General features: G+C 55.3%; 1 protein-coding gene across 2 annotated transcripts in view; it reads left to right on the forward strand.

Moving 5' to 3' along the window:
• The first annotated feature begins 6,300 nt into the window (after positions 1 to 6,300).
• SLX9 (SLX9 ribosome biogenesis factor) overlaps positions 6,301 to 14,393 on the forward strand; it is a 28,592-nt gene continuing 20,499 nt past the window's right edge. For both annotated transcript variants that reach the window (XM_024758335.1, XM_024758336.1), the window contains exons 1-2: positions 6,301 to 6,553; positions 11,269 to 11,377. In XM_024758335.1, the coding sequence (XP_024614103.1) occupies positions 6,416 to 6,553; positions 11,269 to 11,377 (247 nt within the window). In that variant the 5' untranslated portion in view covers positions 6,301 to 6,415. The remainder of the gene's footprint in view (positions 6,554 to 11,268; positions 11,378 to 14,393) is intronic.

Genomic DNA, 14,393 nt, shown 5'->3' on the forward strand with positions numbered 1-14,393 from the left:
CACCTAATCCTAACCCAGTCCCCAGGGTCATTCCTCTCCTTCCTGGTACTTGTCATATTGCTATTTCCTGTTCAATTTGTGTTTTGCACCAACGCCACTTGAGGACGCACATCCACAGGAAGTCTGGGCTGCCTTTGTCAAAGCAAGTTGGCACCTTCCAACCGCGGATTGAGTGGCCCAGTTCCCAGAGGCTCTGTCTAAGCTCCTCATGCCCCAGGGGCCTGGCTGGGGGAGTGGAGTCTGAGGCTAGAGACAGCACTTGCACTTGGGGTCTAACAGCTGGGCCCACTAGTAATGGTGGCAACTCAGGACCCTTGGTCTTGTCTTTCCTCTGGGCCTTAGTTTCCCACAATCTGCTCCCCTGCCCAGTTGGGAGGATAAATGAGGACACGTGAAAGGATCCCGCAATGGGCCTGGCACACAGCAGGTGCCCAATAGGTGCAAAGATGTAAATCATACAAAGAAAAATGAGATGTGGTCCCAGCGCTCATGGAGCTTTTGATACAATTACAGACATTTTTTTTTTTTGTAGGGGAGGGTCTATATGTGGATTTACAGAGAAATTCTTCCCTTTAAGTTTTCTGCTTCTACCTTCTAACTTTTCAACCTGGGGGAACAATCTATCTTTTCTGCATTGGTCTCTTTCCACGTAATAGGAATTGGATTCTCTCCCCGTTCCCTCCCAGCAATGTGGTGCCAATTCCAGCCTGGCTTCCGCAAGTTGAGAGCATGAAGTAAGAAGGATGCAGAGGAAAGCATGGCATCTGAGCCCTTCCTGGGGGGTGGGGGGTGGGAGCAAGGGCCCCGCCCACCCCAGGAGACGGTGGGTTTTAGGCAGGGTGAGATTTCAGAGCAATGTCTGAGAAACTCCTTCTCACCCGCCCCGCTGACAGGATCCCTGGGAAGGTCCACAAAAGCCCACGTGCTTTTGTGATCCTCCCGCACCGGGGACCGCAAGCTTTAGCGAAACCTAATTACCTGCCTCATCCCTGAGTTCGCCTGTGTTGTCCTACCCGCACGCTTGGCCCTGAAGCCCTCCTTGCCCACCCACACATTTCCCACCCTGAAGGGTCCCACCTAAAGGCTGTTGGCCCCTGGGCCCCTCATCCCTGCTGTGTCCCTAACTGGTAAGGAGCTGTCCCTTCCTCTGGCCCCAGGGTGGCACTTTACACGCAAGGTGGCACATCAGTCGTGCAGAGGTGAAGGGCAAAGGCCTGGGTGTGTGGCCTCAGACTTGCAGCCAGTCCCCTCGTCCACCAATGAGAATGACGACCACGGCGCTCTGTCACCAGGTGTGTCACACGAACACAGAACAGCGCCTGGCACAGAGGAAGTGCGACGGCTCTGCTGGGGACGGGGAGAGGCAAGCTTTCTTGAGAAGAGCAGATAGCACCTGTCTTCAGCTTGGCTGCTGTGCGACCTGTGCTGTGACAGCCACAGCCCATCCTGCCTTCGATGAGCAACTGCATTTAAACACAGATGGAGGGCCAGCCTGTGGGTTGGGGCTCTCTGGGAGTGAGGACAGTGGCGATGGGAGCGGGAGGAGGGAGTGCACTTGGGCGCTTCTTGGGAGCGCAGATCCACTGGTCCACGTCCAGCCCGCTGGATCGGAGCTCGGGGTGGGCCCCGGTGTCTGTTTAACACACTCTGGTGGCAGGTCATCAGTGGGGGGACAAGCCCAGATGGGACCCTGCGTCCCACGCCACGCTGGCCTGCACGGGAAGGCACTAGGCACTGGGGAGGAAGGAGAGGAGGACGTCAGAGGCTGGAACAGAGCCCAAGACCACCCAGCGCTGAAGCAGACCCCAAAGGTCATTTCTGTCTTGGAAACTTTCTCTCTTGGCCTTTCCTGTCATTTCAAGACTCCTCCTCCGCTGAAGCACCTCACTGGCTCCCCAGTCCCCACTGAACCCCCGGAGGCAGGCGTTGCAGTGCCTGACCCACCTGGGCCCCCGGCACTCTTGCAGGCATCCCGGCTGGGGCCAGGGGCCCCCCTCTGCACACCTGCTCTCCTCCCCCTTCTTCCTCCCTCCTGTCTGGTTCTGGGTCCCAGCCCAGAGGCAGCCTCTCTGCCCGGAGGGGCCTCTCCGCCCAGAGGGGCCTCTCCAGAAAGGTCTTGCCCTCCTTCACCGGGGAAGCCCCTGTGGTTGGGGGGACGGTCTTCTGTCTTCCTTCTCCCGCTTAGGTCGTGTTGTCTTTCTCCAAGAACTAGCAGCTCGTCTCCAGCGCGGGGCCCCATGGGTCAGCCTTGCTGCTGGCACACAAAGGAGGAGGGCAGGCAGGCAGTGGCTGAGCTCGGGAGAGCTGGGGTACAGGCCAAGCACAAGCCAGGCAGGTGGCTGCAAGGCCTTAGGCTGGTTCCTGGAAGGCGCCTTCTTCTACCTGTAAAGTGAGGGTGGGGGTCTGCCTCTCAGGATGCTGAGATGAAGTACAGGAAGCTCTCAGCAGAACCTGGGAACACGGAGGTGGGGCAGGGGTCAGGGCCAAGTGCCAGGCCAGCCCAGCAAGGCTGCCGAAGCGGGGGCAGGGCAGGGGGTCAGGAGTGGAGAGCAGGGCACCCAGAGGCTGGCTAAGCTTGGGGTGAAGCCGAGGTGGAGCTGGGGAGGAACATTGCCCTAATCTGGGCGTGGCACCGTCCAGCAGGGAGCGACCCACTGAAGGTCACATGGGTAGGAGGTGGGGCCGAGCTGTCAGAGCTGAGCTGCAAGCTGGCTGACCCTGGACTGTGTGCTGCGTGGGTGTCAGGGAGACCTAATCCTTTCCGCATTTTAGCAACGATCAAACTTCCTAGTTACAAAGGCTGCACCGCCCAGGGAGGGAAAAAAGAGAGGCTCGAGGGGTGTGGACACTGTGCACTGCGGGGACATCTCTGGGCAACGGGATTAAAGGGATTTTAACTTCAGAACTAGATTTCTATATTTTCCAAATTGTCTATGATAGCCACGTATTAATTTTGTAATCAGAAAAGGGTGTTACTGTAAATCAAGTTAATGAGACCACAAACCAAAAACCTACGGACCCACCCCCATCAGCTGGCTCTCTCTCTAGATGGGGGAGGGCTAAAAGGAGGAAAAGGAACAGAGCTGGAAGGAGGGCGCCAGGCTGCGGGGCTCCCCGGAGTGCCACGGGCCAGGGCCACCGCGTCTCTTAGCCCGCGGAGTCAAGTGGAAATCGCGACCCGGGTAACCTCCTGCCCAGCCTCATCCTCTCGCCCCTCCCTCACCACTTCCTCCCGATCGCCCCCCCTCCCCCGCGACCACACTGAGGACGCATTATTTTACCCCAAGAGTTTCCCAGTACGGCAACTGCACAACCCCAAATAGTTTGCACCAGACCTTCCTGTCGCATTGCTAGGCGCAGACGGGCGGGACCCGCTAACCCCGTGGTCGCCGCGCGCAGAGGCGCACAGGTTGGGCCCGGGCCGCGCTGTCCCAGAGCCAAGCGGGAGGCACGCGTGCCCGATTCCCAGAAATTCCTCCTGTTTGGGGGATGCTCAGACGACAAACGGCCCCGCAGAGACCCAAACCGATCATTTTTAACCCCAACGCCGGCCTCATTCTCCCAATCCGTAGCCGGTGGACGGAGTCCACTCGACCGCGAGGCTGGGGCAGGTCCCAGCCGCACGCCCTGGAGTCTGGAGCCTCCTTCCCGGAGCCGCTTCCTTAGGGGTCCTCGGGGCGCGCCCGCAGAAGCGCAGAGGGTGGGGACCCCCCTCCACCCCCATCGTCCCGGGGCAGCAGGGCGGGGCAGGAAGGTCCTCACATTGAGGACTTTTCTTTGCCCCTGCCCGGCTCACACGCCCCAAGGCCCGCGCGCCGAACCTCCGCCTGCCGCGGGGCACCCTGCCTGGTGCTGACGCTGACACCCCGACGGGCCGCCCCTGAGCCGCCAGACTGCCGGGTTTGCTTCCCTACCGACTTGCTGCCACTGGAATCTGAGCACCGGCTGCCCGCAGGGGCTTCCTGGTGCTTTACCTGACAGCCCTCAAAGAACCCCTGCGGCAACCCAGTGTAGAGATGGGGTAACTGAGGCTCCTACCTTGCCCAAGTCATCTCCAAGCCTGGCCAGCTCGCTGGGGGCGCGTGAACCGGGCCTCCTCTCCGGGGAGAGGCCCCGGGGGCTCCCGAGACCTAGACTCAGGCCTGGCAGGGGCTGAGGGGAGAGGAGTGTGGCCAGGGAGGGGGCCGATAGGACGCCTTCCTGGGGCTGAGGAGAGCTAAGGAAGGTTTATCCGGGGCCAGGTTCACCGGGCTGGGCGCTGTACGCGGGAGGCTGGTGCAGCCCCAGGACCACCCCAGGAAGGAGGTCCTGACAGTGGGCACATGGAGATGCGTGGGGTCAGGGCATTGGCCCAGGGTTAGTCAGGGCTGGGATGCAGTGGGCCCTGGGGCTCCACGTCCCAGCCCGGTCACTGGCCAGGGCGGCGCCCACGCCGCAAGGAGCCGCGGGCGCTGGGAGGAGCAGCGGGTCAGAACCGGCGGTCTGCAGCCCCGCTGTTCGCAGGTGCCGTGCGCTCTAACGCGCAGCCTGGTGGGGTTTGGGAAACCCGAGAGCAGAGAGCGGGGGCGTCAATCCGGAAGTCCTTGCGGAGGGCCCCGAAGGGCCGGGTGGACTGGTACGGGCGGCCGGGTGTTTACCCCGAGGCTCTCCCGGAAGCCATCCTTCCACGACTTCCTGGGACCACCGGACCCGCAAGGAGGTCCGCCCCCTGCGGAGGATGAAAGCGCTCGGGGTCCGGGGAAGGGCCCGCGCTGGCATCCCCAGCACGCCCGCGCCTGCGCCCGCGGCGCCCCAGCTCCTCCAGAGAAACCCACGCGGGCCGCGGGCGCCCTCCCGCGACAGAAGAATTAACTCGCGCCTCCAGCACGGGGGGCGTGGCCTGTCCAGAGACCACCAAGGCCGCGAGGTCCCGCAGGGAGGTGGACGGCACATGGGACAGAGGAGACACGGCTGAGCGCTGGGAAGGACAGAGCGGCTGAGGGAGGGGTCCTCCCCTGGAGGCCAAAGCCAGGGGTAGCCTTTCCAGGGCGATCATGGCCGTGGCCCCTCTGGGGAGGTAAGGGCCTCCAGTGAGGAGGTCAGGGCAGGAGCCCAGGTGGGGCTGGAATTTGGAGGGAGTGATAAAGGGGCTCTTGGGTTGGATGTGACAGGGAGAGGGGACGCTAGCCAAGGTGACGCCTCGGTTTGGGGCTTGGGCGGCTGTGTGAGTGCCCGTGCCATTTCTTCTGAAGGGGACTATACTGCCCGGGTAGTGGGGGCAGGTTGGGATGGGAACCAAGAATTCCACTTTAAGATTCCCTCAATTTCAGGTGGAGACCCAGAGGGAGGTCGGGGCTGTACATGAAAGTGTCAGGGTAGCAGGGTGTGGCCTGGTCACGCAGAGGGATGAAGGGAAAGAGAGGGAACGGGCCGCAGGATTTAAAAAACTCATAACATCGATCTTGCAGCAGTTGGACGTTCCTTTCCTTCTATCGAGAAAGCATGGGCTGTACAGAAAATGCAAGAAGCAAACCCTGAAATGGAGGCCGCCCTGCAGGCCTTTGGCTGCATGCACCCTGGCAGCACGTGTACCCGGCAGTCATTACCTCTGTGTTCTCCTTAGGTCTGGCGGAACCAGAGAATGACTCGTGACACCCCTTCAGGAAGTTGTAGGTGCCACCAGATGAGTGGGGACACGAGTGGGTAGTGGGCTTGGCCTTCTCCATGCTCCAGAAAGCCTCCCCAGAAGTTCCACTAGTCTGGGTCACAGCCAGGAAACAGGTTCTAGCCAAAGGAAGCTGGTCTGGCAGGCGCTGGTCAGACACCCAACCTGGCCCTGGGCAGGCAGTGGTGATAGCAGGGCCACTGACAGAGTCGGGGTGCCGAGTCTGAGAGCTGGCTGCTGGGGTTTCTTCCAGGGACATTTCTCTCTGGCCCCAGCCCAGATCCGTTCTGTGAAGTCGCCCCTATAAATCCTGGCCTGATGCCTCTGAGGTGTTTTAATAAGTATGGGGTTTCCTTTAGGGGTTCCCCAGTCCTCCGATTCGCTTCCTCCCCGCAGGGCGTTTTTGACAGGCACAAGCAAACGCACTCGTGTATTTCAACAAACTTGATCTCCTCCAGCGCTGTAACCATCATTCGCCAGATCACAGGGAGGCTGCGTGATTCCAGCAATTAGCCACACCTGCCCCGGAAGGCGGGGCGGAGCCAAAGGCGGGACGAGGAGCGCGACCCCGCCCCCACACCGCAGCCCCGGCCCTCTGCGGCCCCGCCATACTCCTCTCTGGCGCTTCGCGGCCGGCGCGGGCAGGGTGGCGGACTCCAGCCGCAGCGGTTCTTGTTTCCACCGGGCCGCCAGAGCGAAGGACCAGCTTCCGGCAGCCTGTGCCGCGTGTGCTCTTCGGCTTCCGGCCGGTTGTGGGTCTCCGCCGCGGACATGGGGAAAGTGAGGGGCCTGCGGTCCCGGGTGCACAAGGCTGCCGTGAGGCCCACGGGGGAGGCCGCGCCCGGCCCCACGCCCCCCGCCCGGGAGGCGGCCTCTCTGCAGGCCTCGGCTGGCGGAGTCGGGGGGAAGGTAAGCTGGGGACACTGCGGGCCGTGGGAGTGGGGAAGGGCTGCGGGTGGGGGAAGGGGGCCGCGGGCCGGGGTCGGGGCTCCACACTTTGCGGCCTCGGGGGTCCCGGGCCGGCTCCAGCCCCGCGTGCTTTGTGGGCGCCCCTCTGTCGCCCCCGAAGGGTCCCCGCGACCCCAGGACCGCCCTGGGACTCGGCGGAGTTTACCGCGCGGCCAGCGGGCCTTCCTGGTCCGCGAAGTGTCGTGGCCTCCGTGGGCCCCGAGGCTCGGCTGCTCAAGTGCGCGACGGCCTGGGAGGCGTTGACTTGCTCCGCGTTTGGAGTTCTGCGAGGGAGGACCAGAAACCTCCCATCCCCACGTGTAGAAATGCTGCGCGAAAATGGCAGAAATTCCTGTGCATCGTAGCTGTGCTCCGAGGAAAGGAAAGGGAATTCCCAGGATTAACGAAAAAAACGAAGAGCAAACTGAAGAGACCCTGTACCCTGTAGCAGTCCCCCCCGTCCCCCTATCTTACCTAGCCCTAAGCAACCACTGATCTTTCTGCCTCTGTTCGGTACATTTCCTGTGGATGGAGTCGTGGCCTTTGCGTGTAGGCTGTGGCGTTTGCGTTTGGCTTCTTGCACTTAGCATAGCGTTTTCAGCGCTCATGCAGGTTGTATGATGTATATCAGTGCTTCATTCCTTTTTGTGGTGGAACAGTGTTCCACTGTTTGGTTAGACCATGTTTTGTTTATCCAGGTGCTGACCCTGGAGCTTCCTGGAAGCATTTACTGGTGTTTGTAACCAAGGGGCTAGCACCCGGACAGTGGACAAAATCTTGCTGGTTTGTGGGGACTGTGGCTTTGGATCAGTAATGCTAAAGAGAGCAGCCATGTTTGTTAAGCACTTGCTGTGTGCCAGGCACTTTACTTCTTCATAACAGCCCCAACCCTCATTTTGCTGAAATGAGGAAAAAGCTGAGAGTTTAAATAAATTACCAAGGACATTCAGCTGCTGATGGAGGAGCTGTTTGAACCCAGGATCTGGCATCAGTGCCCTGGTTTTCATAAAAACTTTATTGGGGTAGAATTCATGTCATAAAACTCACCCATTTAAAGTGTACAATTTAATGGGATTTTTTTTTTTTTTAGTATATTCACAGATTTGCACAACCATCACTACAGATTTCAGAATATTTTCATCACCCTAAAAGGAAACCCCATACTTATTATCAGTCGTTCTGCTTTCTGTATATATATGCCTCTTCTGGATGTTTCATACAAATGGAATTATACGATATGTGGCCTTTTGTGTCAGGGTTCTTTCACTGGGCATGCTTTTGCAGTTCATCCTTATAGTACTATTTTTGTAGCATCCCTTTGTTTGTTGTCTTTATTCTTTTCATGGCTGAAAAATATTCCATTGTGTGGGTATACCAGACCATGTCACATTTTATTTATCCATTCATAAGTTGGATAGTTAGGTTGTTTCAAATTTTTGGCTGTCATGATAATACTGCTGTGTACAGAGTTTTCTGTGGATGCATGAGTGGAATTGCTAGGATGTATGGAACTCTATGTTGAACTTTTTGAGGAATTGCCAGATTACTTTCCACAATGGCTGCACCATCTTAGAGTCCCACCAGCAGTAAATGAGGGTTCCAGTTTCTCCACATCCTCACCAACACTTGTTATCGTCTGTCTTTTTGATTATAGCCATCCTGCTGGATGTGAGGTGATATTTCATTGTTTTGATTTGCATTTCCCAAAGGGCTAATGAATAACGTTGAGGATTTTTTTCATGGGCTTGTTGACTGTATATCTTTGGAGAAATGTCTATTCAAGTCCTTTGCCCATTTAAAAAATATGTTGATTGTCTTTTTGTTGGATTGTCAGAGTTCTTTATATATTCTAGATAGTAAACCCTTATCAGATATATATGGTTTGCAAATGTTTTTTTCACTTCTATGGGTTGTCTTTTTACTTTCTTGATATTGTCCTTGGAAGCACAAAGTTTTTAATTTTGATGAGGTCCGGTTTATCTTGTTTTCTCTTGTTGCTTGTGCTTTTGGTGTTGTGAAAAGTCAAGGTTTAGTTGAAAAGCTCAGGGGAGTCTGAGCAGAGTTTGGTCATGGAGAGACTTTGTCAGTGGATGACCTTTGCTGGTTGACACAGGGCTCACGATGTACATCAGTATTTACATCTTAATTCAAGTGAAAGACGGAATCTTCACTACTGTTTAACTCTATTCCATCTTATCCCCTTGTTGTGCTGTTATTGTTATGTATGCAAGCTGGTATCATTTGCTTTCAGCCTAAAAAACTTTATTAGTATTTCTTATAAGGCAGGTCTACTAGCAAGAGATTCTCTCAGCTTTAGTTTATCTGGGACTGTCTTTATTTTACCTTCATCTTTGAAGGATAGTTTCGCCGGATATAAAATTCTTGGTTGACTATAGTCTTTCACCACTTTTATGTTATCCCACTGCCTTCTGGCCTCCATTGCTTCTCATGAGAAGTCAGCTGTTAATCTTATTGGGGTTCCCTTGTATGTGATGAGTCATTTTTTGCTGCTTTCAAGATTTTCTCTTTGCCTTTAAACGTTTTGACTATGATGTGTCTTGGTGTAGATCTCTATGCTTGTTCTGTTTGGAGTTTGTTTATCCTACTTGAAGTTCATTGAGTTTGGATGCATAGGTTAGGGTTTTCCATCAGCTTTGGCAAGTGTTCAGACATAATTTCTTCGAATACTTTTTCTGCCCTGTTCTGTCTCTCTTCTTCTGGTGCTTCTGTTACATGTACATAGGTTGGCACGCTGAGTGGTGCTCTGAGGCTATATTTGTTCTTCTGCAAGGCTGTTGTGTAAGGTTATTTCTATTCATTTTTTTCTGTGAAGCTCTGTTCTTTTTCCGTCTTTTCTTCATATGGTACAATTTCTGTTGGTCTTTCTTCATATTCACTGATTGTTTTCCTCTGCCAGCTTAGATTTACTTTTGAATCTCTAGTGAAATTCTTCGTTTTGATTAATGTACTTTTTTACTCCAGAATTTTATTTACTTATATATATATTATTAAAAAGTATATTATAAAAATATATATATTTTGTTATGGTATGCAGTAGGAGTTGAGAATCATTTTTTCCCCATATAAATATCATTTTGTTTCCACATAATTTATTGGCGTTCTCCATTAAATTATCTTGGAACTTTTGTCAAAAATCAATTGACCATATATGTGTGGGTCTATTTATGGACTGTAATATGTTCTGTTGATCTGTTTGTATATCCTTATGCCAATGCCACACTGAATTGATTGCTGTAATTTTATTTATTTTTTTCTGTTTTTAAAAAATTGAGGTACAGTTGATGTACAATGTTATATAAGTTACAGGTGTACAACATAGTGAGTCACAATTTTTACAGGTTATCCTCCATTTATAGTTACTATAAAACATTGGCTATATTCCCTGTGTTGTGCGGTATATCCTTGTAGCATATTTAAGCTTCTGTTTTTGAATGCTTTCTGTCTCTTTACTGATGTTCTCTGTTTGATGAGATGTTGTCGTCATACTTTGCTGTAGTTCTTTAGACAGGGTCTCTTTTAGTCCTGAGCGTATTTACAGTGGCCGCTCTGAGGCTGTTGCCAAGTCCAACACGGGGGCCCCTCAGAAGTAGCTTCTGTTGCCTAGGTCTTGCTCCCCAGTTTCTGTGCACAGGCCCCGCTCTGTTGTTGAAAACCGGATGTCTTAGGCAGCGCGTGGTGGCGCTGCGGGGGCTTGGTGCTGTGTACCTGGTAGTTACTTGCTCACTGGCCTGGCTCCGGGCTGCCGTGTGACTCAGGGTCCGCTCTCTGCCAGTGCGCGGCCTCCCATCTCCCTGCTCCTGTTTCTTCTTGTCTTTATCTTTCAGCCTGGCAGCCTGGGTCAGCACAAGCCTCTTACTGGTCCGACTGTGCTTAAGCCCCCGTGGCCACAGAGATCTCTGCCCTTTACCGCTGGATACGTGTGTGTGGCTGGGAGGCTGCTCTCATAGTTCAGGGAGCTGACGTTTTGACCCGCCTTCACAGGGACTAGTGGCTTTGCCATTCTGTCTGGCCACTCCTGAGCCAGTGCAGCCTTCAGCTCACACCACCTCCAGCCTGCCATGGCGCCGCTTCCTGGAAGCTGCCCCTGGGCCAGGGTGGCTTGCTGCCCGGCCAGCGTCTGCTCAGAGGTTGTGCCTAAGCCCCCGTGTTATTGACGCCCCTTCCAAGGCCGCTGTCCTGGAGCTTGGACCCGAATGAGCTGGCCAGGCCTGGGAGCCGGGGTCTGGGTTAGCACAGTGTGATGGGCAGGGTGACCTGGAGGATTTTGAAATCTTGATGTGGGATGAATGGGGCTGGGAAACAGTGAGACTGCTGAGATGGAACAGTGGCTGTGAAACGGGAGGGACAGTAGGAAGGCGGGAGGTTTGGGGGGAAACCTGGTTCCTCTCACAAGGGCTCCTGAGTGTTGAGGGTGTAATTCATAATCATTACTGATCCTGCATCTGGTCTCAAAAGGTCCCGCAACCAGGATCCAGGCCTGGGCGGTGAACTGAGGCTGCAGAAAGGATGTGGCTTGAGAGCTCTGGGGTCTGAGCTGGGGTGGCCTCGGGCTCCTCTCCAGCTCCCGCTCTGGAAAAGCCGGGGTCCGGCCCTCGCCGAGGGGTCTCTGAAGCCACTCTGAAGCAGGTCTTAGGTCTCCTCTGTTTCCATTTCAGGAGTGGGCCTTCATGAATGCCAGTGTGTTTGCCGGGACCACGATAGACCCCAGCGCCTTGGTGCAGAAGCTGGACGTGGATGCGAGGAGCAGCGCCTCCGTCAGGAGAGGTGGGAGCGGGCAGGACGGACCTCAGGGGTGGGCGCCAGGCCCGCTTCCACGTGCTCGCGGGCACGGGTCAGAGCAGGCTGCAGGTGTGCCTGTGCACTTCGAAGAGATTTGTTTTATTAGTGGAAAATTTTAAGGATGTACTAAGCCGAAGATGGTATAAGACAGTCCACGTGCCCATCCTCTGTTTTCAGCACACACAGTACTGGGTTATTTTGAAGCAAACAGCATTTCCCTCAAGAATTCTTTAGTAAGTATTTTTAAGAGCTCTTAGAGAAAAAGACATAAACACGCCTACAAGGCCATTATCACACCTGAACAGATCAGTGGTAATTCCTTATTTCAGATAAACGAAGTAAAAGAATCTCCCATCTTCGTGCTTGCCTCAGTCAGAACCAGGTGGGAACAAGGGTGCGTTGCAGCCCCCGCTCCCCTTTTCCTTCACGTGCTTATCACGTGGGGGAGGTCTCTTTTCCTCCTGTACCTCCCCCACTTGGGGCTTTGTGGTGTTCCTAGCTCCAGCGTCCCGTCTGGGCTGCTCCTGGAGGAGAGGAGCGGCTCTCCTGCCCTGGGTGGCCACACCGCCACCACTTCCTGGAGAGAAGCTTCATGCCGCATACGTGAGCTGCACATTTACAGATGAGCCATTGAGAATAGAAGCGTCTGTAGCCCTGTGGGGAGCACCCTGGCCTCCGGGGCAGGGTTTCTAGGGTTTCCATCTACAGTTTGTAAACAGCTGTTGCGGTTGTAAGCTGTAGTTATCTCACACGTACGGCTTACATCAGGCATCTCCCATGAGGTCATGTTGTTTGCATCACTGCTTTGGATTTTTTTTTATTTCACTGGGGAGATTATCGGAATCTCCTTGCCATTCCTTGTATGTTGAAGCTGTAGGGAGGGAAGCCTTCTCCCCTCTACCCTCCTAGGTTCTTGTCTAGGACCCTGCAAGTTAGACTAACAAAGAGAGATTAACAAGAGAAAAACAAACTACTACTGTGTGCAGGTCACATCACATGGGAGGAACCTCAGTGATGAGTAACTCCAAGTGGTGGTGAGAACTTGGGCCTCTGTAGCATCTTAGCGAAGAGCAGTGATGCTGTGGGCTTCCGAGGGCAAACTTCGGGGGGGTGGTGAATACATAGAGGAAGGTTCACGCAGGTCCACGTGGTGCCGGCTCTGGTGTCCTCATGGCCATGAGAATTCCTCGGAAGAGGGGATGCATGGTGGTCCTCATTTCAGAATTTTCTGTTTTTAGTCAGATAGGGAAGTTCTGGATGGCTTCTTTCTGCACCTGCTGATTCTGTTTGCCTCCAGCCCAAAGTAATGCTGACATCCAAAGTGGTGTGTGTGTGGGAGCCATATTCCCGGCCCTCAGGCTCTCCTGCTGTTTCTTGGGATGATTCCGCAGAGCACATTGCCGCTCTGGCTGCGTGACCTGCCTGAGTGCTTTCCCATGGCGGGTGCCGCAGGGACTTGCCTTCGTTTGGGTGGGCAGGGTGTGCCTGGGGGGACCGGAGCCATGGCCTCTCAGGTCCCTTTGGTGACCCACGTGATCAAACAACTTTCTGTGTGTTCATTGGTCCTCTTACGGTTTGTGTACCGGGCAGTTTTGATGGCTTTTCTGGCCAGCACCAGCATCCCTGGGGTCCCATCCCAGACCTGCGGAACCTTGTTTTCACACCCCTTCCAGGGGTCTCCGATGCTGCCAGGTTCAGGACACTGGCCCAGGGCCTAGTGGGTCCTGCCTCGCGGCTGCAGGAGCATAGAAGCCCCCATCTCCTCTCGGTCCTGAGCTGTGATGGGCTGTCGTCCAGATCTCCTGATCAGCCCTTGCGGTCCTGATCTGTGGGACTGTCTCAGTGTGCGGCAGGCAGACCTCAGTTACCCCGAGCCTTCGTACTAAATCTGAGGGGTTTTACAAAATTCCAGGCCCTCCCACAGCATTGGCTGCCCGGAGAGCATGGCCAACCAGAAAGAGCAGATGTCACTTCCCATCAGAGGGGACACTTAAAATCTGGGTGGTGTGGAGGGGGGACAGGGAGAGGAGGAAGGAAGGGTTTATTTCCTTTTCTGAGGTGGTCTATGGGCTGTGACCAGGAGAGAGAGCAGCTCGGGAAAAGGGTCATCAAAGCCCGCAGAAAGCAGTCTCTCTCCAGCCAGAAAGGTGTTTTGTTTTGTTTTTATTAAGGATGTCAGAGTGTCATAATATACAGAAAATTAAAGAAAATTTACAGAAGGAGAGGGCCCGGGCTCTGGGGCGCAGAGCGCTGGCTGCTGTGAGCTCTGCAGCCTTGTGGCTGGTAGAGTCCCCGGGGACTGGAGGAAGTGGGTGGGCCATGGTGGTTGTGGGGCGTGTGCTCCGGAGCTGCAGCTGGGGGCTTGGGCGGGGCACTTGGCTCTCTGGCCCCTGGCTGCTCACCTGTAACGGGGTGATACTGGTCCTTGCGTCCTCAGTGCCGCCTGCTTTGGGGTTCAGATGAATCAGTAAGCGTGGAAAGTGGGGAACGGCACCTGGGCCTGGCTTCCGTAAGTGCCGGGTGGTGCTGGAGGAGTAATCGGCCACGTGTCCCGTTGAGCGAGGCCCTCTGCTGGCTGAGGTGCCCTGGTTCCCGGTGGCAGGTGTCTTTCACCACACCCACGCCTCCCTCTCCAGCTGCTCTTGCGTTTTGGGGTTCCTCAGACCTGCCTCCTGATTGGCCAGTGCCCTGGATCTCTTGGGCTATGGGCCTTGTGGCTCCCCCGGGTTTGAGCTGGGACCGGTGGCCCGGGGCAGAGGCAGGTCATGTGGAAAGTGGCATCCGGTGACTCAGCTCTGCTCAGTGACCTGCTGGGCCGTGACGGCGAGGGCGCCTGTCTGCCTGGATGAGCACGTCCTTGCCCTGGGCTGAGGCGCAAATAGCACTGCTCCCCGCATCCCTGGCCACTGTGCCTGTGTGGTCCATGTGGTCCCCGAGGAGCCTGGTTGTGGGTCCCCCCCCGCTCCCCGCCCCGGCGTGGACGCATGTCTGCTGGGATCCC

The sequence above is a fragment of the Neophocaena asiaeorientalis genome, unplaced genomic scaffold (genome assembly GCF_003031525.2).
Source record: "Neophocaena asiaeorientalis asiaeorientalis breed wild unplaced genomic scaffold, Neophocaena_asiaeorientalis_V1.1 scaffold45, whole genome shotgun sequence".
Classification (NCBI taxonomy): domain Eukaryota; kingdom Metazoa; phylum Chordata; class Mammalia; order Artiodactyla; family Phocoenidae; genus Neophocaena; species Neophocaena asiaeorientalis.